The sequence below is a fragment of the Temnothorax nylanderi genome, unplaced genomic scaffold, assembly GCF_030848795.1.
Source record: "Temnothorax nylanderi isolate EJ_2023f unplaced genomic scaffold, tnyl_v1.0 TNYL_tig0044_pilon, whole genome shotgun sequence".
NCBI classification, from domain to species: Eukaryota; Metazoa; Arthropoda; class Insecta; order Hymenoptera; family Formicidae; genus Temnothorax; species Temnothorax nylanderi.
In genome coordinates, this window is record NW_027249106.1 from 97,527 (window position 1) to 120,762 (window position 23,236).

The following is a 23,236-nucleotide window of genomic DNA, read 5'->3' on the forward strand; positions in this document are numbered from 1 at the left end:
CCTCTGAATCTATCACGTGACCAGATTTGACGCTCGAATCCAGCGTCGAGCGTCATCGTGAAATCGCACCTTAAGGCTGAGTTTCCACTGAGCGCGTCACGCGTCGCGTCATCCGTCGCGACCAATCAAAACATCCCATTTTATTACATTACTTGTGACGGGAACAAAATGGGATGTTTTGATTGGTTTAACTCGGATGACGCGAAGCGTGACGCGCTCAGTGGAAACTCAGCCTTAGGCAAAACATCTTATTTTATTATATTATTCGTGACGGGATGTTCAGATTGGTTAACGACAAACGACGCGACACGTGACGCGCTCAGTGGAAACTCAGCCTAAAGGTGCGATTTCACGATGACGCTCGACGCTGGATTCGAGCGTCAAATCTGGTCACGTGATAGATTCAGGGAGCTTTCCAGCAAGCGACACAAGTCGACACAGGTATCGTTGTGTCTTTATTACTCATTGCCAAAAAAGAAAGATAGAACGATGTTTGTGTCGGCTTGTGTCACTTGCTGGAAAGCTCCCTCAGAGGGACGCGAAATATAACCTAACCACTGGATTGGCTGAAATGAGCGTCGAGCGTCAAAGCTAAACACAGTTTAGCTTTTTGACGCTCGAATCCAGCGTCGAGCATCATCGTGAAATTGTACCTTAAGGCTGAGTTTCCACTGAGCGCGTCTCGCGTCGCGTCGTCTGTCGTTAACCAATCCAAACATCCCATCACAAATAATGTAATAAAATTGGATGTTTTGGTTGGTCGCGACGGACGACGCGACGCGTGACGCGCTCAGTGGAAACTCAGCCTTATGCTGCGTTCCCACTATACGCGTCGCGCGTCGCGTCGTCTGTCGTTAACCAATCTAAACATCCCACTTTATTACATTACTTGTGACGGGATGTTTAGATTGGTTAACGACAGACGACGCGACGCGCGACGCGTATAGTGGGAACGCAGCATTATGGCTTCTGCACACAGGGGCTCGATTCTTGAAATCATTCGCAAGAGAAGCGTATGCGCAAATGATGTTCTTACAGAAAAGTTGCAAGTCGATTGGCTGTCGCATAGCTTTTAACCAATCAACTTGCAACGTTTCTGTAAGAGCAGAATTTTCGCATACGTTTCTCTTGCGAATGAAATCAAGAATCGAGCCCTTACTCCTGTCGACCCTTAAGGGTCGTTAACCAATCTAAACATCCCATCATAAATAATGTAATAAAATATGATATTTGATTGGTCGCGACGGATGACGCGACGCGTGACGCGCTCAGTGGAAACTCAGTTTGCGACGTATTGTAGAACGGCCCTTACTTCTAGGGACTCTAGTGGAAACTGTGGAAAGCACCCATCGGCTATGATCGGCTACGACCTACGACTTACGACGGTGGACGGCTACGAGCGGTCACGGCTGGTCACGGCTGGGTCACGGCATCACGACACATGAAACGTCAAACGAATTTATGCGACAATGACAAGCACGAGATATCGCTTTTGTCTCGACGTCGTGGATCAAGTCTTTAACTAGGGCGTCTAGGATTTAGGATTCGCGATTAGTATTTGGCAATTAAAGTACACTGCAAAAATGTGAAACGCTGCCAAATGTTTGATGCGAGATACGCGGTTCATTCCGCTCGGTTATGTAATGCCATTGAGCAACGATACTTCGACGCGGGTAAGAGTCGTATGATATTTTAAAATATGAGATTCGAAGCAGCTACTGTAATTCGAATAAACGAATAACGTTTCTGCTCGAAAGGTAAAGGGCCAACTTGACTCTTTGACAAAATTTTTTGGTGTTTGTAATCCGTTGTGGTCACGTAGTAGAAAGGGGGTGGGGAGCTTTACTCTAACCTGTGAGTAAAGCAGTCCCTTTCCCTTTTTTCTTCTTTTCTTCTTTTCTTCTTTTCTTCTTTTCTTCTTCTCTTCTCTTCTTCTTCACCTAATAATAACATGTAGTGACCTGTTTACCGCGTTTTTTGCAGACGAGAAAAATATTTGATGCGAAAAGTGAATCGGCTATTCGAGGTAGGGTTCCAGAGGAGAATCAGTTTTTGACAATAGCTGCTGCTTTACCCATTTTGCCGGGTGCCCCAGTACCTCCAAAGCTGTCAAAGCGTTGTTACAATTCATTTAGGTAATATGCTTTAGACTAGAGGACGAAATAGCAAAGTTTTAGTCAGTCAAGTTTTATTTGACACAAATTGTCTCGAGTGTTCTTACGTTGGAAATCATTGGTTTGATATTGCTAGTTGTACTGGAACCCAATTTGAAATTGAACATGCAGAAGCTGAAGGATGCGACGTGGTTACGTTACAATGGACAGGAGATACAAGAACAATCGTGGCATCGAGAACTCCTGCCGAACGAGAAAAGAACCCTGACAGAATATGCCTTGATAGGCGAGGTCTGACAACGTTTCCTACAATGATCGGAGAATCCAAATTGCGTTTAATGTCTCTCCAGCATAATCTACTAACCAAGATTGAGAGCTCCAACTTCTCACAATTGACGAAGCTTGTATTTCTTGATTTGTATGATAATCAAATTGAGAAAGTATGCGATTTTGATTTTTTAGAGAACCTGAGAGTGCTTTTATTAGGGAAAAATAGAATAAGAAAAATTGAAGGCTTAAAACAACTTTTGAAATTGGAAGTTTTGGATTTGCATGGCAATCAAATTCAGCATATTACGGGCTTAGAGAATTTATCGTCGTTGAAAGTACTAAACTTGGCGGGGAATAATATCAAAACTATAGGATGCAATGATTTTCGAGGCTTAATCTCGTTAAAAGAACTGAATTTACGTCGGAATAAGCTCAAAAGATTGCTAGGATTTGATGAGACACCACAATTACAGAAATTATATTTGAGTAACAATGATATTTATAAGTGAGTATCTTGACTATAGTAAGTTTTATTTAGTTTGTAGTAAAATCTTTATTCAATTTAGCTGCACATGCTTACTTAACTTGAAAGTTTTACTTCAAAGGATGTTGGTCTCTATGCATATTGTAAATTGTAATTTGGAAGTACATCTCTTGCATTTTTTAATCTATAAAAGAATGATGTTCAAATGTTTCCTTCCTGATCGAGTTGTTTTGATGTTTCAGAATTGAAGATATGAGTAGCCTTGCAAAAGCCTTGCAAATTAAAGAAATAACAATAGACGGCAATCCAGTGACCTTGAATACCGATTATATATCTTTTCTTGTTTCGTACTTGCCAAATTTGCAACTTTTATCGACAATGCAAATTAGCGAACAAATTCGGAGAACAGCAATGGCTTGGAGATTCTCTAAGGAACAATCAAATTCAGCATTCCTTGATCTTAGTACACAAGTTTGTATGAGCGTACGTAGAGAAGAAGTGATATCGAATGCTAAAACAAATTGGGAATTTCTTAGATCTAGAACTAAAGTCTCGCTCGATAATTCCAATAAAGTGACGAGCGATAATACAGGCAATAATATTAATATGTTATTACGCACGCAGAGTTTAAATAAATTTAATGCTATAAATCCAAAGAGTTTAGACAAAGTTAAAATAAAAGGTTTTGGTAGTCTGACATCGATAAGTGAAAATATGGAAGCACGAAAGATGCATATAAAAAAGAGAAGCAGTTCCAGCGAGAATTTGTTTAAATTAGAAGATACATCTAAATCGTATCCTTTGGAATTTAAACTTCCCCCTATACTAGGCTCGATAGTAAATAGTTTGACAAGCGATAGATTCGAGAATAAATTGCCCAAGAATAATAAAGATAATGACCGTAAGATGAAAGTGCTTGGTGAACAAATGGAGAACGTATCGGATAGCGAGACAGACAGCTCACAGAGTCACGAAAGTTTAAAAAGTGGTTTAAAATGTCATTTTTTTACTCCCAATATCTACGTCTCGTCTATAAATTATGACAAATCTGCCGTCTGTAATGAATTTACCGCAGGTGTAGTAAAGGACGTGTCCTCGATTACCGTAGAAAATTTTTATGTTAAAGATAATGAAAACCATGCACGCGATAAGGAAGCACTGGTGGCTACAACTCAAAATTCCTTAAAATATCATGACGCAGTAATAAATGAAAACAAAGGCTTAAATAATAGATCGTTTCAAAATACAAAAGTATTTCATGGTCAAGATGGACAGAATGATTGCCAATCAAAGTCGATTACAAGTTCTTCTGGATATTGCTCTTTAAGTTCAAAGACTAGTAGCGTGGACAGCTGTAAATCATTGTTAAGTGATTCTAGCACTTCATTGATTCCTAAGAACGCTCACAAATCTCACGAATGTGACAAGGATAAAGGTAGGATTAAAAGTGCTCAAACAAAAAAGATAGTATACTATAAAAGCAATAGAGCTGCGACAGCTAGAGCGAAATTTAGAGCTCTTGCTCCGCCAAGTCCACCTCCTCAACAAGTACCACCTAAAGAAAGAGAACAGGGTAAGCTAACAATGAGATCTGCAATTTTTTCAAACAATTTACTCTTACATGTTCTTGTTTAAAATGAAATGTAATAATGAGAGACAACTTTCTCTCTCTCTAGGCGGAGATTATTTAATAGAAATTGTTGGCCGCTGCCTGAATATATATGGTCAAGGTGCTTTACGCTTTATAGATAGGACTTGGGACATGTCAAAGGCTCAAGATGTCAACATTGTGAAATTTAATTACGTACAATTTAATGACGTGGCAAAAATTTTAAGCAAATTAAAGAATAGATTTCCTCATGCGGAACATTTCGTATTTAAAGAAACTAACATCAATCTTCTTGGTCAACTGAATGCCTTAGCTGAGGTACAGGGATTGACTAGCATACAAATAGACTCAGGAAATCCTATTGTGTCTAAGGACTGGAAAATGTACGCTATATTTCGATTAGCTCATTGGGGACTCGCAGCTATCAATGGCAAGGAGGTACAATATGAGATTTATAAAATAATAAATTGTTTAATGAAATAACGTAAAACACACACACACACACCAAAAATATACGTTAATCACTTCTGTTTAACTGTCTAATGGATTTGTCCTCTTTCTTTTTTCTTCCCCCCCCCCTCCCTTTTTTAAGGAGAATCGTAAAAGCGAATTATATGCCCTTTACAATTAGAAATTCAATATTTTTCTAGATTACAGCTGAAGATGTGGAACTTGCAAATCAAGAATATACCGGTCTTGTAGATATAGTAATGTGTTCACTGCCAGATTCTTTATTACAACCTTTGTTACAAAGACTTCATTTAGAGAAAGTGCAGAGACAAAGCGGGGAACAAATTACTGCCAAACAATTTCTATTCAACTGCGACCCGGCACTTCGAAGTGTTGTTGCAAAGGAGGCGTTACAATGGAGAAAGGGAAATGTAACGCAGGTAATAAAAATCAAAACAAACGTTACTATATTTTACGGCAAGATGTTTTACGCTAAATTGTAAGCTAAAGTGTAAATAATGATATAATCACTACGCTTTGCTTACAGGAAGACCTTATCTGGAGACATAAAGGGAAGGTACACTTGCTAAATTTAATCAATTATACTATAAACGCTATACACAAGTTACAGGTTCTAGAGAAGCAATGGCCATGCATTCTTTATGAAATCGTTTATAATACTTTGTCCGATTTTTCTGAAATGGATGTATACATGAAACGTTGCGGTAAAATGCTCGAAAGTAACAAATAGTATCATGTCTGTGCCTTGAAAAATAATATATCTATCGCGATATTGAGTAGCGTGATGACTTATTGATGAGTTGATTATAGTACATCGCAGAATGATAATGTTTGGCTTTGCTACGTTAAATATTGGAGAATTAATAAAGGAACGTACAGAAACATATACAACGGGGACGATTTTATATTGTTATTGCTAGAAATATATTAAATACGTTTGCTACGTATTAAACACGATGTGTGGTATATTCATGTATAAAACAATAAATTGTATGTAAGCATTGTTAATATTTCTTTCTTCTGGAATATACAGCCAACGAAAGTGAGATATACCTTATTATATTATTATATAATATTCTGAAGAGCCGATTAACGGCTCTTCAGAAGTTTTATGATTCGCATAATGAATAATTAGCATGATTTTTATAAAAGTTTCTACTTGACTTGTATGTTCTATTTGTACATATATAAGATTATTAATTTTATTGAGATTAATCGTTTGAATGCCAACGAGTATGAACGATATTTCATTCCTCAATTTTCCACTCAAAAATAAATTTAGCATTGTCATTTACCTCATATCCTGCTGTTGCTACAATATTGTTGAAAGCTAGATAAGTGCGACAGTTATATTAGACTATCGGACGTTGGATAGAGGTACATAGGTATCCGCTATGATCGTACTGCGATTATTGTGATATCGTTGGCAATTCTCAGAATCAAGTGATAGCTCGCTGGTACTCAAACGATTAAAACATGGATATTTGGGATATTATTTCGTACCGATAATAGATTCGACGCTGAAGGAAATTGGCGCTTTCTTTTCTAAACAAGGTTTATTGGTTGTAGTAGGGGAGTTCCGCAAATCTCTCGTGGAAATAAAATTGTTCAAGTCCCCATTCGCTATGTACGATTGCGTTACCTCATTGAACCACGGAACCATTGCCGGATATGCAGAATGGAAAGATTGTACCTTTAGTGTGGATTCATCTTCTTGTTTTTGATCGCATCCCAGAGAAGACAAAGTGCTCAATAAACGTGGGTGTGCTGATACTGAAATGTGCAAACAAAACAGTCTTTCGTTAGTAAACGTTTGACGCAAAACGTTGGGCATTAACTACTATATATTAAATATGCAGCAAATATACCGGCAAAATTATTAGGCACCATTTTTTCTTCTGAATATCTTGGAACTGAATGAGCGTAAAGCTTTTTATTGTTTTCATCCTATTGGCCTTGTAAATGATTTGAAGTACAAACAATTGAGATACAAAGTCCATTATTTTTCTTAGGGAAACAGCAATATTATTCAAAAAACTGTTAACTCCGTATTTCGACTTTGATTAATACGGGCGCGATTATTTCCATTTCACAAGCAATTGCGAGACTTTTTGTCTGTTTATTGTCTACAGACAAAAAAAGTCTAGCAATTCCTTGTGAAATGGAAATAATCGCGCCCGTATTAATCACAAATAAATGGAAAACTCATTCATTCCAAGATATTCAGGAGAAACAAGGGTGCCTATAGCAATTTTGTCCATGGCTCCGTGTGTACGGAACATATATGATTATCGATTTAATTTTATATATCGGTCAGCTATACATCAATAACAAGGCAATTTCTCAAAAATGTATTAGCGAGAGTACACTCGCAAAAGTGGGAAAAGCGAAAAATTGAATAATATAGAAATTGGACATATCATACACATTCCATGCCAATGGACCGAAATATTTTCGAGACTCCCTTACGTTTATTATATTAAATCTCTTCATAATCAGTTGCCTAAGATTTTTGCTAATAAAAAATTCAGAAACATGTGTCAAATATGATATGTATGTATGATGTCCGAATTAAAGGTCAATGTATATATATATATATATATTATATATTTATGAATAATTTATTTTTGCGATAAAGCGAAGGGATTGTACAGGATTGCAAGTACTCACATGCGCCAGGTAAACTATGTACAGTATTTAATCCATAGAAACCCTGCGTCACGCTGATACTCGTCTGCGTGAAATGTAAATGATGCCTTTGAAAATTCTTGGTTCTTCTACCGCAGACAGATTCGTCGTATTTCGCTTTAGCGTAGGGATAAGGACATACAGGGTCCGCTGATATTTTATTTACCGAAGACAAAAGGTTGTCGCCTTGCGCTTGTTGTTGCCTACGTAGAGCAACTTGCGCTGCCATCACTCGCTGCCTTTCGACGACTAGAAGGCAACAAGGACATCGGCAATCTTTCCACGCACAGGATCTCTTGTGACCTTTTAAGCCAGATATTACACCGTGGTTTCGACATCTCGCGCACTTTGGACTTCTCAAACGTTGCTCCACGTTTGTATTCAAACGACTCGAAGTACTTCCGCCAGTTTTCATCCTGATTTCGATATTATCTTGAGGGAAAGAGAGAGAGAGAGAGAGAGAAAGAATGGCGCGCACACACACACACACACACTTATATATATATATATATATAGATATATTATATTTACTCGATGGAGTACATCAAATCCCAAATTGTTTGATCATTAATTACGAAAAAAATTATTTTCTGATTACTTGATATGCGGCCGACATTAAACACATTTGTTCCACAGTGTACGCAATTGTGCATCTCGTAGCATATGATAATTGGCACGTCCAACAAGTCCCACAGATTCGCTTATTGTTAAATTTAAAAACTCTTTGTCTTCTTGGGTAAGTCGTATTTCAAGTATTCTGTGCATAGACTTCGTCACACGCAATACTGGTCGCTTCAGTTTTCAAGTTACACAATAAACGTTGCACACATCATACGTTTTTGATATGTGCGAAAAGTTACTTCCTTTTATTTTCACATTTCTTTTCCATCGTTTTGATAAAACTTGTCTAAAAATGTGCCTTTCCTTGCCTTTGTAATATTTTTCTCCGTAATGCTGAGCTTGTTGTCCGTTCGACTCTTCTTAAATACGTTGACTGAGTTATGTTGCTGAGTTACCCTCGAGTCTTGCTCGAGCAGGAGATACGTACTCGTAAGAATATTTCTTGTCTTTCGCGAAGGAGGTGTCGTCCCATCTCCTCCTACTGATTCAAAATATATTTTTAGCAAGCCGACGTATCCCCATTGGCTCGAAAGCTCAGGAAACTCCGCCGCTTTCGTCGGCTGCGAACCAATGGATCACCATGTTTCTCGTTGACGTTTTTGTTACGAGTAGCTCTACGAAAGAAAAATCCTTCGTTAACGGGATAGCTTCTTTGATTATAGCTTGCACGGAAACGCAATGGAAACGTATCGATACCTTGTCATATATACACACACATCTGTACTGTACGTGTGCCCGCGCATAGGACCAAGTTTAAATTTCTCGTATCTATTATCGTACAATAGATCATAATGGAGTACAAGTGTTAATTAGTTATAGATTAACAGCCTATTCATTAATTTTTAATTCAATTGTTATCATTCCCGGTCGCTTGGAGAACGTTTGATATCTCTCGTTCTTGAATATCTCTTCTCTAAAAGACAAACTTTAAAATTCAATCCAATTTGCGCTTTTTCCTATATGAATATACGATCCTATATCCATATATTTCATTCTTATATTCTTCCTGTTGTTATCTAATTCTAGTCGATAATGTGATAAAAATTTTTCAAATAAATTTATCCTGTACGTGTAAAGAAGAAAGGAGAGCGGCGCCATTGAAATACTCTGCAGTGATGCGCACAGGCCGATGCGATATCCTTTCAGAAATAACGTTGTACGCAGGATGTTAACCAGGTGGTTATCGAGGAAGAGTCCGCGGTGTCACTCATACATTGAGAAAACATACTCGAAACTAATATTAACTGTGTGTTGGCAACATCCGAGAGGATCGTATTAACGAGCTCTTAGAGCAAGATCACAGAAAGAATGCCATATGGTTGCAGCTGCTGGCGCACAACGTTGTTAGTAGAGAGAGATTGTCCGTCTTCTATTTTTGCGGTGCATAACACGATCCGTGAACAAGGCAACGAAAGGAATCACGCTATTATATTGACTAAGTACGATTGCTCATGCCGGCAATAGTAAATATATATCGTACAATAATTAAACATACTAATTTTCACTTTTATTAAGGAGAAATTCACATTCTTTTTTAATCGAAAGGAAATACTGCTTATATATCCGTAAAGTTTCCAAGCTGAACACGCTCGAAAATTCTGAGGATTCAAGAGATGCGCGTTATATTATATTACATTATATTACACACACACACACACACACAATATTGCGCGAAAGACTGCATTGCTTTCGCTATTTTTTAAATTAATTATTCTTTTCTCGATCAATTAAGACGATATATGTATAATTATGCGATATTTTAAATTATTATGTTTTGTGTGTGTGTGCGTGTGCGCGCGCGTGCGTGTGTGGTGTGTGTAAGTATTCATGACATTCTACGACTACAAGTTGAGTGATGAAAAGTCATGTGTAGCACATTTTTTTCCACGGAGAATTTTTTGCTCTTCTAAATTCATGCGGTTAGACAAGTTTAAATTTACATATGTCACTCTCTCGCACGCAAACACACACATACACGTAGCAGACAGTATATTAGGCACGCGTGACATGTACCGAAGAATTTATCCTAATGAGCGTGGAACGAAGGAGTGTCATTTTGGACACTTTTTCTTTTCTCCTCCTCTCATGAGCAATTCTGCCTAAGGGTGTTGTCAAGACGGCAAATATGTTGACAGGTCATTCAACATCTTTCTCGCCTTAGTCGCATATGATGGGGCCACGAAGAATTAAGCTGAGGAATGGCTGAGACGATAAACTGTCTTACGCTTATTCCTTGGGGCCTGACCAGAGAATGACTGACTTATAATTTCAAGACAATGTTTTATGTTTTAAATCTTTGTTTTTTGTGTCTCAAGTCTTACAAATATGTTGACACTTGATACACTCGTTTAAGACTTGAGACACAAGACACAGTATTGTGCGTTACTAAAAACAAAGATTTAAACATTTAAAGCATAAAACATTGTCTTAAAATTATAAGTCAGCCATTCTGCTCAGGACCTTATTAAGAATAAAAGGAATACATCAATCACAAAATAATTAAGGAATCTATCGATCGAAAGTTTTTTCATTCTTCTATAGTACACATTATACAATTTTAAGATTATATTACGTTTAATTATATGAATTAACCAATTCTTTATCCGTTTCTCATTGTCGGCTAAAAAGTTGAAAAGATAAAAGGATGCGAGACACGCCGATAGCCTTTGCATCAAATTTACTTTGACGTGACGTGTTACACACAACTGGCACATATATGTACATACAATACTATACGCATATAGGTATATACATACCATTGCCCGTCGATATATCAAAAGAATACGCAAATGTATCGTTAATTTACGAATAACGAATAAACTAGATAGCGCCTGTAGCCTGTAGCTTTTTTTAAGGTTTTTGACACGCCTTAAAAGACGAATTTGTCATTTGTTTTCGTATATTTGTAATCGTGTTTCCTACAACGTGGATTTTAAATTGCAAGGGAATAAAGAGCCTAAACAATCTTATCTAAATATTGAATCGTATCGAGCAAATTAAGCTATTGACACGGAATTCCGAACCGAGATACTCACGATGCCGAATTGCACAACCAATCTCACTTGGTATCTTGGAAAGTTTATTATCGGATTTACCGGGCTATTATTTCTTTATGTCAGTTTCTTGAAAAAAAAGTAAGTAAGAGAGAGAGGAGAGAGAGAGAGAGAGAGTATTTTCAACGTGTAGGCCGAATCAAAACGAGGAATAGTGATGTTGAAAGTAATTTTGTAATAATTTTTATCCAACAGTGAGAAAAAAAGTTGCGTGTGCGACATTAGAATGAGAAAATTACTAAGGGAGAAAAACGAAAAGTGAGTCACACACACTGGTTACGCGCGCGCGTTTTTCTAAAGCTTTTATTTCATTATATATAGTATAGTAGAATATTTTTCCTTCTTTCACGGAATAGTGTCTCACTATTCACTAATCTAGAAAGTAATAATAAATGAAAGAAATATAAGCGCGCTGACACGCGCGCGCGCGCGCACACACACACACACACACACACACACACACACACACACACACACACACACACACACACACACAAGCGTATCTCTCGAGATTGCGAAAATCACAAAAAGATCACGCTTCGTATGACCGGCGATATCACGATAATTGTCAAAATCGATGTAACGCGAGCAGTACTAATTCTTAATACATTAGATGGCCGAGTAGATGCAAATGTGCGAAAGGGTAAGTGGATGAGATATCTTAGCGAGAGACGTTTACTCAAATTGAAAGAGCGTTACTTCCTGTGTGTCTATAGTTTAGCGTTAAAGAGAAATATAGATAATTTAGATGGAAGAGTAAAGTCTTAAAAATATATCTGTATCAACCGAACTAAGTATATTTTAAACCGACGTATCAGCTTTTTAAAGGTTTCTTCTTCACTAGTTTGCTCAGTTTATTTATTCTTGGAGACTTTGAAAATCCTTTGAAAATCCTAATACAAAAAAATAAACAAAAAAGATCCTACGATTATTTAAAAATAATAATACTCTGTTATTTGTATCTTTTTACTCAATGCAGGATGCAAAGTAAACGTTACCTATGTGGATGCAACAAGCCAATGCGATTGTGAGTATCCTGCAGTTAATTTGCATTAGGCAGAGAATAATGTTTATAACGTTTTAACATAAGATATTCTTAATTTCATATTCTCATACATGGACAACATATATATATATATATTTATATATATATATATATTATATATATATTTATATATGTGTGTGTGTGTGTGTGTGTGTGTGTGTGTGTGTGTGTGTGTGTGTGTGTGTGTGTGTGTGTGTGTGTGTGTGAATAGTAATTCTCTATTATATATTAGGACGCGGGACGACGATGTGGCACCGGCGGTTTCAAATGATCTTGTTAAGCATAAGAAGTCTCGTCCGAAAAGTCATTATTACACCAGAAGAAATTCTTGCTAAGAAAGAGAAACGCGATAACGTGCGACAGCCCTTTGCTAGGCATTGCTAGGGAGTATTACTTTCTGAAGAAAAGATGACCTCTCATCTAGAATGGCTTTTCTTCAAAATTATTCCCTGATGATTGATTCACTAATCGTCAATGTGTCAAATAATAAAAGCGTAGAGAGAATTTGTAGATGGAATCGAAATGACTTGTATAAAAGAAAAAAAACATGTCAATTACTTGCCTCAATTACACGCAGACTAGTTAAAATTAATTAAAAGACAATTGTATTTTATATTTAAGTGTATTTGTATGTGCGAGTTCTGAAATGTGTGTCGTAACTTTTGAGCAAAAGACGCGTTAAACTATGTATAGTCGAATAGAGGAATTCCGCGTATGTTTGGATTAGTAATCAGTCGAATTGTATATGTCAACGATCTGTAGCGATCTATAGACACAAATTAGTAGTCGTTGAGCCATTATCCATAATCGTGCTATTATGCATAATAGATAGCAACAGTTACGTGTATCTTTATGTATAATTGGCAAGTTAGTGAGTAAGCTACGAGAAATTCTATGAATAAATTCGGCATATACTGTAGGAGAGTGACATGCCTGGTCGCACGCTCCGAAAATCCGAAACTCGATTAATACGCGTCCCATCTGTAGGTGAAGAGTCTATAAGTAGATCCCTACGCGGGCAGAACGTCAGTCATATTCGTATATTATTTATACTGACCTCGTAGACACGAGACACCTCCTCGTTGCTAACGAGATGCCCGCTTGGCTTGACCGCACGATGTGTGTGTAATATATATGTATTTAATATATTAAACACACATATTTAATATATTTTCATCAACCGCATATGAATTAGGATGTTTGTTTAGGTGTCAATATCTCATTGATGTCAACGAAATATAAAATATTCATTCCCCTCTCTCCCCTCCCCCTCTTTTTCTTTCTCATATTAGTTAATCGGTTTTTTTTTCTTCAAAGATTATTCGTTTTACATCACAGAATTTTGTTTTACGTCAACACCCGCAGAGTCCTTCCTTTTTATGTTTTATGTTTCTCTTTTACGCCAATCCAAAATTATTCTTAAAACGATGATTGTTGAAATAAAAATCTAGAGGCTGAAAATAGTAAAGAAATTGAAGATTACAGATGAAATATCAATGGAAATATAAACTTTCGTTGATAACTTTTCGATGTATGCACCTCGAGTCTTTCCGCGATCTCTTGACGTTAATCTATGCGAGATCTCATCTGAATGGCAGGCTTTGTAAGGGGAACGTCGCGCAGCTGCGTCTCTTTCGTATTTTGCGCGCATTCCGATGAAATAAAACGAGGATGGGCAAGGGTAGCGGCTCCTAGCCGCGAGTCGAGAAGAAATATTTCGAAACGAGAAGATGTTAAATGAGCGAACTGTCCGACTGTCACTCCGTCTAGTACCTAGTTTCTCAGTGCTTCACGAAAATGTGAGTTAAAACGATCCTACGAATATATCGCAAGTTTCTGTCGAAAATACACATGTAACATTTCTTCAAGTTGTGAAACTTTTGCTATATTTGATTTTTATCACACATCTCAGATAGCAATGTACATCTTTAATAATCAATCAGGTAATCTGTAATGTCACATATTCCATTTTTAAAACATTCCTCGATCCATTTACATTTGACAATTTTAATTGATGTTTGCTCACGTGCATTCACGTTTCTCACAATAGTGATTGTCTCAATATCGCTTGTGTCTTCTACAAACGCATGCGTAACGGAATTATCAATGTTGTCTCTAACTGTACCTGACATGAAACGGAATTTAAATTCAGCGGAACACGATCGATTCGCAAAGAATCCAATTTTATCTCTAAACGGAGAATAAGGCGATGGACCTCCGAATAATTCCTTGTCCATCTCTTTTTCCTGCTCACTGGTTAACTTGTCTGCAAGCTAAATAATTTGCACGATTAGATTAGTGCGATAATTTATATATATATATTTAGTAATAAACGTTAATTTCAAGTACCTCGTTCGTCATCTTGCCGAATGAACGCTTCAAACTTTCTTCATTTGCGTCAACAGTAAAACTATCGTAATATTCATCATAGTTTTCTGCAACTTTGCGTCTAGTAATTTCCCGACTGCATAACAATTCCCACGGTAAAAAATTGTCTAACGAAGCCCAGTCGGATTGATTGGTGACACGTTTTAACCAGTCCAAAGTTACAACATCGTATTTTTCACTGTTTATTACTTCCTTCCCTCGTATCTGAAAAAGTAGTTTGCACATAATTTGTTCTATTAGTTCGATAACTATTGGATGTATTCAAGTTTGAGTTGCGCGATAACATAGCAGAAAAAAAATATATATCTATATATATATATTTCCTACCGTTCTATTATTGCCTACTATCACGCAGAAAGTTGTATTCATTGGATTCTGAACAATTTTTGCGCTATGCTGTTGCAGTATTTCTTCAATCTGCTCTTTCGGTAATTCATCGGTGCCATTAATCACACAAATTTCTTTTCTGTCTAATAGTCGCGTGATTGGTACTACTCGCTTGTTGTACATGTCATGTTCAATTGATTTACTTCGACTCTGTCTTGTCTTTTGTAATTTAGAGACTGGTACTTGGTCGATATCATACAAAGTAGCTTCCCGCTTGGTTAACTTCTGAATCATTCCCCCATCCTATAATAATAAGATTATTGTAAATTATAAGTGAGTCACAAAAGCTATTTTCGTAACGTCGCAATAATTTATCATTTAGCGGCATTTACATACTTTGACCAACGATAAGAGTTCGAAAGTAGTACATGGACTGTACCATGGCTTATCTGTCCTCACATTCACAACTCTAGGAAATCGTAAACTGTACCCTATTGGATAGTCGTTACTGCGTACCATCTCGGTCGCTCGTATCGTTAAAATTATGGAATGTTCTGGATGAATCCATACATCTGGCTGATTTCCCTGTAAGGAATATAATTTACAGATCTACATAAGACGCGTAAATATATAATACATTATTATAGTGCGTAAATAACATAATAATATAACGAGTAATATATAAATTTAATTTTAAGTCTGTGTATTAAGTATGATGTATCGAATCAAATAATAGATACGTAAGTAATAAATCGAGAGAAACATACGTTCCCCTAATATATTCGCCTAAAATAATACGTAATAATTAATGTTTACCTTGGGGCCTATGATATTTTCAGGATGTTCCTTGATCCAATATGGTGTAAGTTTTGTTTGAAGATGACGCAACGTTTCATCTTTTATTCCAGTGCTTACGGATACGACAGAGAGAAATTGCGACGGATTTTCTCCTTCGTTGTTCGCTGGAACGGCAACGCCCATCATAAAGCTTTTAATTATTCCTGTATATTTGCCCTCCCCGTAATAACCGCCAAGTATGATGAGGTCTATATCTTGTACTAAATTGTCGGAATACTGTAATACAATATATCTTGATTCACTTGATTGTTACTTTCGAATTTTGTCCATATCATTATTACATATATCATTATTACGGTTGACCACAGATGCATACATTTTGGTTGAAAACAATAGACAAAACAATATGGATATGTATCGTAGATTTTAAATGTTTTATTTTCTAAACACGCATCTCTCTCTCTCTCTCCCCACCCCCCTTTCCCTTTCTGCGGTAAATTAAATTTTTTTTCAAAAACTCAAATTAACGGTATAAACAATGCTATAATAAAACAAAACTTTTACCTCTGCTTTAATCTTATAACAACCGCTGCCATCTCGGATATTTGGTTTATATTTCATATTGTATTTCTTTACAACAAGTCCTTCCTCGTTATTCCGAAGGCATGTGTTGAATGTCTCTATCAATTCCTCCCTTGCGATAAAAGTCATAATAATTAATCAAATTTATTTCTTAAAAAATTGTTCCATGTAAGAAAGAACAATTCTACGGAGATATATATACATGTAGATATCCAATTTACAAAGAATAATCTTATTGTATTGTATAACACACTATCGGTGTGCTTCCGTAATATTCTACCTGTTTGAAATTAAAGTAGATCGACATACAATTAGAGAACCTTTCTCTTCGGTGAATATATCGTTGAGAAGTTTTAATCTCTCTTTATAAGGTGTATCAACAAGCAAGACGTTATTGTGCAGAATCACGTCAAACGCTACGAAACACGGCTGATGACGACTACTTGCCGACAAATGTTTGACGTCGAGATTCATACCTTTTGTACCAAATATTCTTTTCTCTTTATGCCAAGCCATCAATTCTCCATCCAATATAAAAGAATGACAATTCGGATTCAAACACCGCGTAAATACCGCGGTTAAGAAACCTATCGAAATATCAGAAATATTAATCCTACTAAGCCTACTTATACAGTATTAAGAATGATATACATGTATATGTATAGCCGAGGTATAGCCGATTTTTAATACCTATCGAATCGAATTCGATAGCGATCCACGAGCGGCAATTAATAATGATTTGAGCAAATTGAATCAAGCAAGTGAATTATTTCAAGCGAGTGAGTTTCCTCTACACAGTCTATATAATCTATCATCTAGTTTGGGGCATATTCGTTGTCATACCCGAAGATCCAGTTTTTCCGTATCCAGAATTATTTGTAATATCGTATCCTCTACGCGTGAAATATTTAAACGTTCCATCCTTCATATGGAGTTGCGACCTCTCGCCGTCGTATTTAGTTTGTACGTAGTACAAGTCATTGTCCCGAAATAACTTGCCGATATTCTCGATGTTGCATCTCTCCAAGAGCATCGGTTTAAAATGCGAAAATAATCGTATGCCGCATTTTAATTTGATCTTAGGGTCGTATAACTGGTTACAAATCTCGCGCAGGTCATTCGTTACAAGAAATTTATCATTCGCGTCAGGATGATAGACTTGAAAGAGAAATGGATCGCGATTAGTCTTCCAATGCGCCGCCAATGCGACCCGCGACATGCTTATATTCTAATACCCTACATTGTGTCTACTTATACCATTATCATTTCGTTGATCAATTTTATTTATTGTTAGTTAGCGAATAATAAGTTGTACGAACTGTGCAGTATTCTTTGCGTCGTAAATCCTATGCCAAGTCGTAAATCTTTAAGGACGATACGCGTCAGCCATTTCATCTCGAATCCCGTAATCTGTCGGAAGAGTACTCTAAACGTTTCAACTTTTTGCTGCATCGTTACGTTTCTCTCAGAGATAGCGTCGAGGAACGCGTTGATCCGTGCGATCGTGAATCCAGTACCAATCCGAGGTAACTTTTTATCCAATACGTAGTAAGCTCGGTCAGCGAAATCATTTCCCACAAATTCGCCCGGCGTGCATTCTCTAAAATACGATCATTGCACCTTTGAGAGAATTTCTTCCGGTATTTACACGGTGATCACCGCGGTACGGTGATATATGTATATACATATATAGGTATACGTATATATATATATATATGCAGACGTGCAATGTCTCATCGATTATCTAATGATTACAATTACGAGATACTGACCGGTAATTTGCCAAGTTTTTATAACTGTCGCTATTTCGTGCAAAACCGTATACGTGAGCGTAAAGATTTGCCAGCGAAGCTTGCTTCAAATTATGCGGTCCACGCTGTCGTTCGAGGCGGGGTAGGATCAATCTCAATATGGGATAGAGCGATACATCCTGAGACAAAATTAAACCGATTAAAATTATGTCGCGACATAATTAAAATTCAATGAAATTAAAATTTTTAATACGCAAGCGTATTTATCGTTAAATATAAAATATATTATAGAATATAGAATTTTTAATTTAGAATATAGAATATTATGGAGTATAGATTTGATCGATTCTCTTATTCTTTGGAATTAAAGACTTGTGCTTATCAGAGAACCTTTGACAGCTTCCTCAAAAGTTTCTCACGAGTAAAAAAAAAATTAATTAGTTTTTACATCAAACTACACGCAATTTCTTTATCCAACACATATACACAATGGCATATATAACATAGTACGTACCGATTCAGGATATTCTACTTTCAGTTTGTCGCCGATATTTCGACATTCGTCGATGAACGTTTGCAAAATTTTCTCTTTCTTTTTTACTTCATGTGCCTTGGCAATACCTTCCAATGTATCACATAATTGTTTAAATTCAATCTTAGCCTCTAAATCAGTGGTCATTATTCTACAGAAAAATCTTTAAATCGACTGGATTTTAACTTGGTGTCCCTTAAAAGATGGAATTTCTTTTCGTCATCTTGAAAAAACAATTATATACTTTGTTATTACCATGTTGCACACATATAATCACATGTAGCGACAGCAAAGATGCACTTAAAAACGTAAATTGCGTAAAGTGAGACTGTCTCACAATCGGAGATGGCAGATGGGAGTTTGGATCCTCCGTCCTCCTTCGAAAGAAGAAGAATTGTATGATGTGTGTGTGAGCGAGTAAGATTAAACATAATACAAGTTGAAAAATAAACACATGCATGTTTTGTTAGAAAAAGTTTCATATATCTTATAAAATTTACAGCACTCTATACTTGACGCAGGCGCGCGGGCGCGCGCGCGTACATATACATATATCTATTAAATAAGCAGAAATTATATATAAAATATCGCACATTTTTGGACGACTCAAAGTGTATTTCAGTTTTGTATTCATATCGTGATATAATTCTCGAGACACATTCTAGCAAGAAGATGGTTTTCGGATTGCAGATAGACGAGATGCAAATTGAAAGCTGCTTCCTTTCTCAGGTCCAAAAGATTCGCATGCTGTTTGACTAAATCTCCTGGATCTTCCTTCAGGACCAACTTATAGAAGTGAATCGCAGACGGTAATAAACCAATTTGATGAAATGCCCGTCCCATATTGTAATAAGTTTCTTGTTGACCTTCTTTACCGCGTAATTGCATATATTTCTTGAAGAAGGCTAGCGCTAAAAAGATAAAGATCCCAGAAGGGAAATTTTTAGAAAAATATATCTTACTGTATAATATATATATCATTACGTTAATATTACGTTAAATAAATGTACCCTCGGCAAGAAAGAAAGAAGAACGTATGCTAAATGTTCTCCAAATATTATTGTTGAGCGAGATATATATGTAGGTATGTTATACCACGTACCTTGAATTACAAGCTGATTCTTCTTAGCCGACATCTTTTGACATGCCATTTGTAATTGCGTCACGCCTATTAACAAGGCTAACAGTGCACTAGGTGCTACTTTAAAGAGAGACATATAGCCGTTTAGAGCATACTTGTAGGTTCCCGAAACGAGACAGTTGTTTGCATGCATGATATGCAAATATGAAAACACGTCTCTTCCAAGTAATCGCATTATAAATCTGTTATGCCTCAAATCTTCTGCTCTTTGAATGATTATATTTAACAAGTTCCACGAGTTGGACCTTTGACAGACACGTACGAATTCTCGAACGATATTGTATCCGTAGAACGAATCCTTATTATGAATGCAAGAAATCAAGCACAGAAAGATGATGTGGGAGTTCCTCTTTTTAAATCTCTTTGATGTCAGAGCGGTGAAACATAATCTTTGAAGGAAACCATACTTGTTTAATTTACACGCTAGTTTACACATTTGTAGGAAAAGTAGAAATTCATTTTTCTCGCTCGGTCTCGCATTAGCGATAAACGTCGGGGCGTTTTCATCTTCCAACCTTTCCCCGCAAGACAAACGACGAAGTTGCAGGCTATCGAGCCGTTGGCGAACACCGGTTGCGCGTGCCAATGCATTTAATTCGACCTTCCTTCTTATATTAACGCAATGTCTCGAGAAAAGTAACATTCCTGAGGGAAAGTATTCCTCGTATCTTCCAACTTTGAAGAGCAGTAGCGTTCTTTGATACAGAACATCAGGATCTAATGTATCGGATTCGGGATCTTGGTAGAGAACTTGTATCGCCTTATCGTAATGCTCCGACTTTTTATAAAGTTTGGCTAGAGCTAATCGTGCGCCTAAATGCTGCGGCGACAACCTTCGGACGGCTTCGTAAGATTCTATGGCTTTATCGAAATTATTGCAACCAACCCAGCATTCCGCGTGCCTCAGCCAAACTGCGGCCAAGCTAAAATTCGAACTTTTAACTAACGGATCCAACAAAACCATGGCGCGCTGAAATTCCTTCTTGCCCATCAATGCTTCCGCTACGTCTAAAAAGAGATCTCCAGAAATCTCTGGATTCTCGCGGATGTAAAATTTAGGTAACAATTTCTCAGCTATCGAAATATAATCCAATTCGATGAGAGTTATGAGAAATTTGGCTTTCAAGTCGACAACCACATTATCCGGTACGTCGCAAGACTCTATTTCGTCACTATTTTGGCTTCTCGATGGAGCTAACGTAGCTTTTCCTTTCGCGTTACTACGTTCTTCTTCTTCCTTCTCGGACTTGGGATCGTTGGCCGCCGTTGTCCCTTTTTCTCTCTCCTCTTTCTTCTTATACCGTACTTGAATATTCGTATACTTGACTAATATATCTAAACATCTCTTAAATTGCTTCAGCGCTATTAGCAATTCAGTCATGATATTAACTTCTTCTAATGTAATGAGATCAGGACATTTGGTAAAAATAGTCTCGAGTGCTTCTAGCGCTTGTTCATTGTTATCCTCTTGCATATAACGTTTGGCTAATATCTTTGCGTATTTCATTATATATTCGCCATCTTCGGCTTCCAATTGATGAATCAGTTTTGTATATCCTCGCAAGTACGCTTTTTTATCACCGTTCTGTTCTTGGAGGTGCGCTCGCGTCTCGTATAAACTTATGTCCTTTGGACTGGCTTGAATCGCTTTAGAGTAACACGTAATCGCTTGCTTCATATCGCCGCTTTCCAACGACAAGTTAGCTAATCTTACCCACTGATCTGCATCTTTCGGGCTAAGATGCGCAGCGATTAAAGCAAATTGCAACGACTTCTCTGGTTGATCATGTTCATATATCATAGCTAACGTCTGAAACGGTTCTGGAGCGCTCGGTACTTGCCTAAAAGAATGAATTGGTGGAAAATGTTGATCAAGGCACTCTCGAGCGGCTCTCGAGTACGTAAAAATTTTAACCAAGCGTATTACGCTACAACAACGCGATAGAACCGTGAGAGAGAGAGTGAGAGAGAGAGAGAGAGAACGATGAGAGAGAGAGATGAGAGGGAGAGAGAGAGAGAGGAAGAGAGAGAGATGGGATAGAGAGAGAAGAGAGAGAGAGAGAGAGAGAGGAGAGAGAGAGAGAGAGAGAGAGAGAGAGAGAGAGAGAGAGAGAGAGAGAGAGAGAGAGAGAGAGAGAGAACTTACCTAATGATCTCCATGCATATTTGACCCGCTAACTCTTCTTCTCCCTTTGCGAATCTTAAATTTGCCTCTCCCATAAGTCCTTGCAAAACTGGCGGTAAAACGCGCTTTTTCCTCTTCTGACGCACGTTATTTGCTTTGTGCGGCTTTGGTTCCATGATCTTTTGTACAGCGACGTGATCGAATCCGATCGTCCTTCTAAAAGTAGAATTAAATGTAATATTTTGTGAATTAACTGTCAAAATGATTAAAAGATCAAAGGCCTAAAGGCCTTTAGCCATACCTGGACGCATCGCTTTCTATCGTCTCCAGATCTATATCCTGATCCATCCTTGACGAATATTCGCTAAATGTTAACTCGCCGTTCAAGAACTGTTTTGTTAACCGATCTTCCTCGTCGGCAGTTAGCGACGTATCCTGATCTTCCGCATCCGCGATATCCTTGTTGTAATTACACGACAGAGAGAATGCACAATTTGGAATAACGTCCGTCACCTCTTTTATTTGCAATGCCTTTGCCTCGACAAACTCATTTATATCCATATCCATTGAGCTGATGGCACTTTCGTCCAATTCTTCAATTATCACCGGTGCTACGCTACTATTCTCACTAATAGCGAGGCTGTCATCGGCAGTCGACTTTTCACCTTCCACTTCCATCGCAGTTTTTTCAACCACGTCCACGTCCACGCTGATGCTGACGTTTCCTTTGCTCGCATTACACTCCATAATACGTGTAAATGTAAATACGCTTCGCCGGCCTTTTTATGCCTATGTTACGTAAGACATTTCTAATATTTTATAAGTAAATTTTGAAAATACCTACATATTCAACCGTAACGTTATCGCGTTGACTTTGCTATCGCTACATACCGATACCATACACCCCTATCATAGAGATTCGCTGACAATGAGATAAAACGAATGTACATATGTGTACATTGCCGATATTTACCTGCCGTAAAATTTCTCTACAGGAAAAATGTGCGAAAGAAACAGAAAAAATTATACGTGATAAATCGATCAATCGCCAAATGAGAAGACCGGCCGTCTTTTGGAAAGTTCTGCGAAATCGGTAAGCCAGGCCAGGTTAGCCAGGTTAAAGCATGGAGACTGGCATGGACCACAACGAGCGTAGACCACGTATAACCTTCTTCTTCTTGGCCTTCTTCTTGGCACTTGGCAGTGTTGCTCAGTGTTGCTCCAAAAACAAGGGCCA

At 37.4% G+C, this 23,236-nt stretch overlaps 3 protein-coding genes across 9 annotated transcripts; 1 reads left to right on the plus strand and 2 right to left on the minus strand.

Moving 5' to 3' along the window:
- The first annotated feature begins 1,365 nt into the window (after nt 1–1,365).
- On the plus strand, nt 1,366–5,956 carry LOC139771744 (uncharacterized). Of its 2 annotated transcripts, none has more exons than XM_071704735.1 (7): nt 1,366–1,673; nt 1,984–2,135; nt 2,251–2,889; nt 3,111–4,441; nt 4,545–4,915; nt 5,128–5,367; nt 5,475–5,956. In XM_071704735.1, exons 1-7 carry the CDS (start codon nt 1,608–1,610, stop codon nt 5,676–5,678), a joined length of 3,003 nt encoding a protein of 1,000 aa, XP_071560836.1. In that variant the 5' UTR covers nt 1,366–1,607; the 3' UTR covers nt 5,679–5,956. The 2 variants fall into 2 exon arrangements, with proteins under 2 accessions (XP_071560836.1, XP_071560837.1); XM_071704736.1 differs by having other exon boundaries at nt 1,634–1,757; nt 2,286–2,889.
- LOC139771747 (uncharacterized) lies at nt 5,174–9,626 on the minus strand. Of its 2 annotated transcripts, none has more exons than XM_071704742.1 (3): nt 8,235–9,626; nt 7,619–8,068; nt 5,174–6,721 (listed from the first exon to the last, which is right to left on the minus strand). In XM_071704742.1, exons 1-3 carry the CDS (start codon nt 8,287–8,289, stop codon nt 6,441–6,443), a joined length of 786 nt encoding a protein of 261 aa, XP_071560843.1. In that variant the 5' UTR covers nt 8,290–9,626; the 3' UTR covers nt 5,174–6,440. The 2 variants fall into 2 exon arrangements, with proteins under 2 accessions (XP_071560843.1, XP_071560844.1); XM_071704743.1 differs by having other exon boundaries at nt 8,168–9,626.
- A 116-nt stretch (nt 9,627–9,742) lies between these two features.
- LOC139771746 (DNA ligase 4-like) lies at nt 9,743–23,213 on the minus strand. 5 transcript variants are annotated; one of them, XR_011717975.1, is made up of 13 exons: nt 22,973–23,211; nt 18,716–18,956; nt 18,223–18,380; nt 17,770–18,050; nt 17,294–17,608; nt 16,731–17,037; nt 16,433–16,562; nt 15,887–16,144; nt 15,467–15,655; nt 15,071–15,373; nt 14,705–14,947; nt 13,895–14,628; nt 9,743–13,809 (listed from the first exon to the last, which is right to left on the minus strand). XR_011717975.1 is itself a non-coding variant. In XM_071704741.1 (13 exons), the coding sequence occupies exons 2-13, from the start codon at nt 18,878–18,880 to the stop codon at nt 14,284–14,286; spliced, it is 2,517 nt and encodes an 838-aa protein (XP_071560842.1). In that variant the 5' UTR covers nt 18,881–18,956; nt 22,973–23,211; the 3' UTR covers nt 9,743–14,283. The 5 variants fall into 5 exon arrangements, 4 of the variants coding, with proteins under 4 accessions (XP_071560842.1, XP_071560840.1, XP_071560839.1 ...); XM_071704741.1 differs by having other exon boundaries at nt 9,743–14,303; nt 14,481–14,628; XM_071704739.1 differs by having other exon boundaries at nt 9,743–14,628.
- Nucleotides 23,214–23,236: the final 23 nt, after the last annotated feature.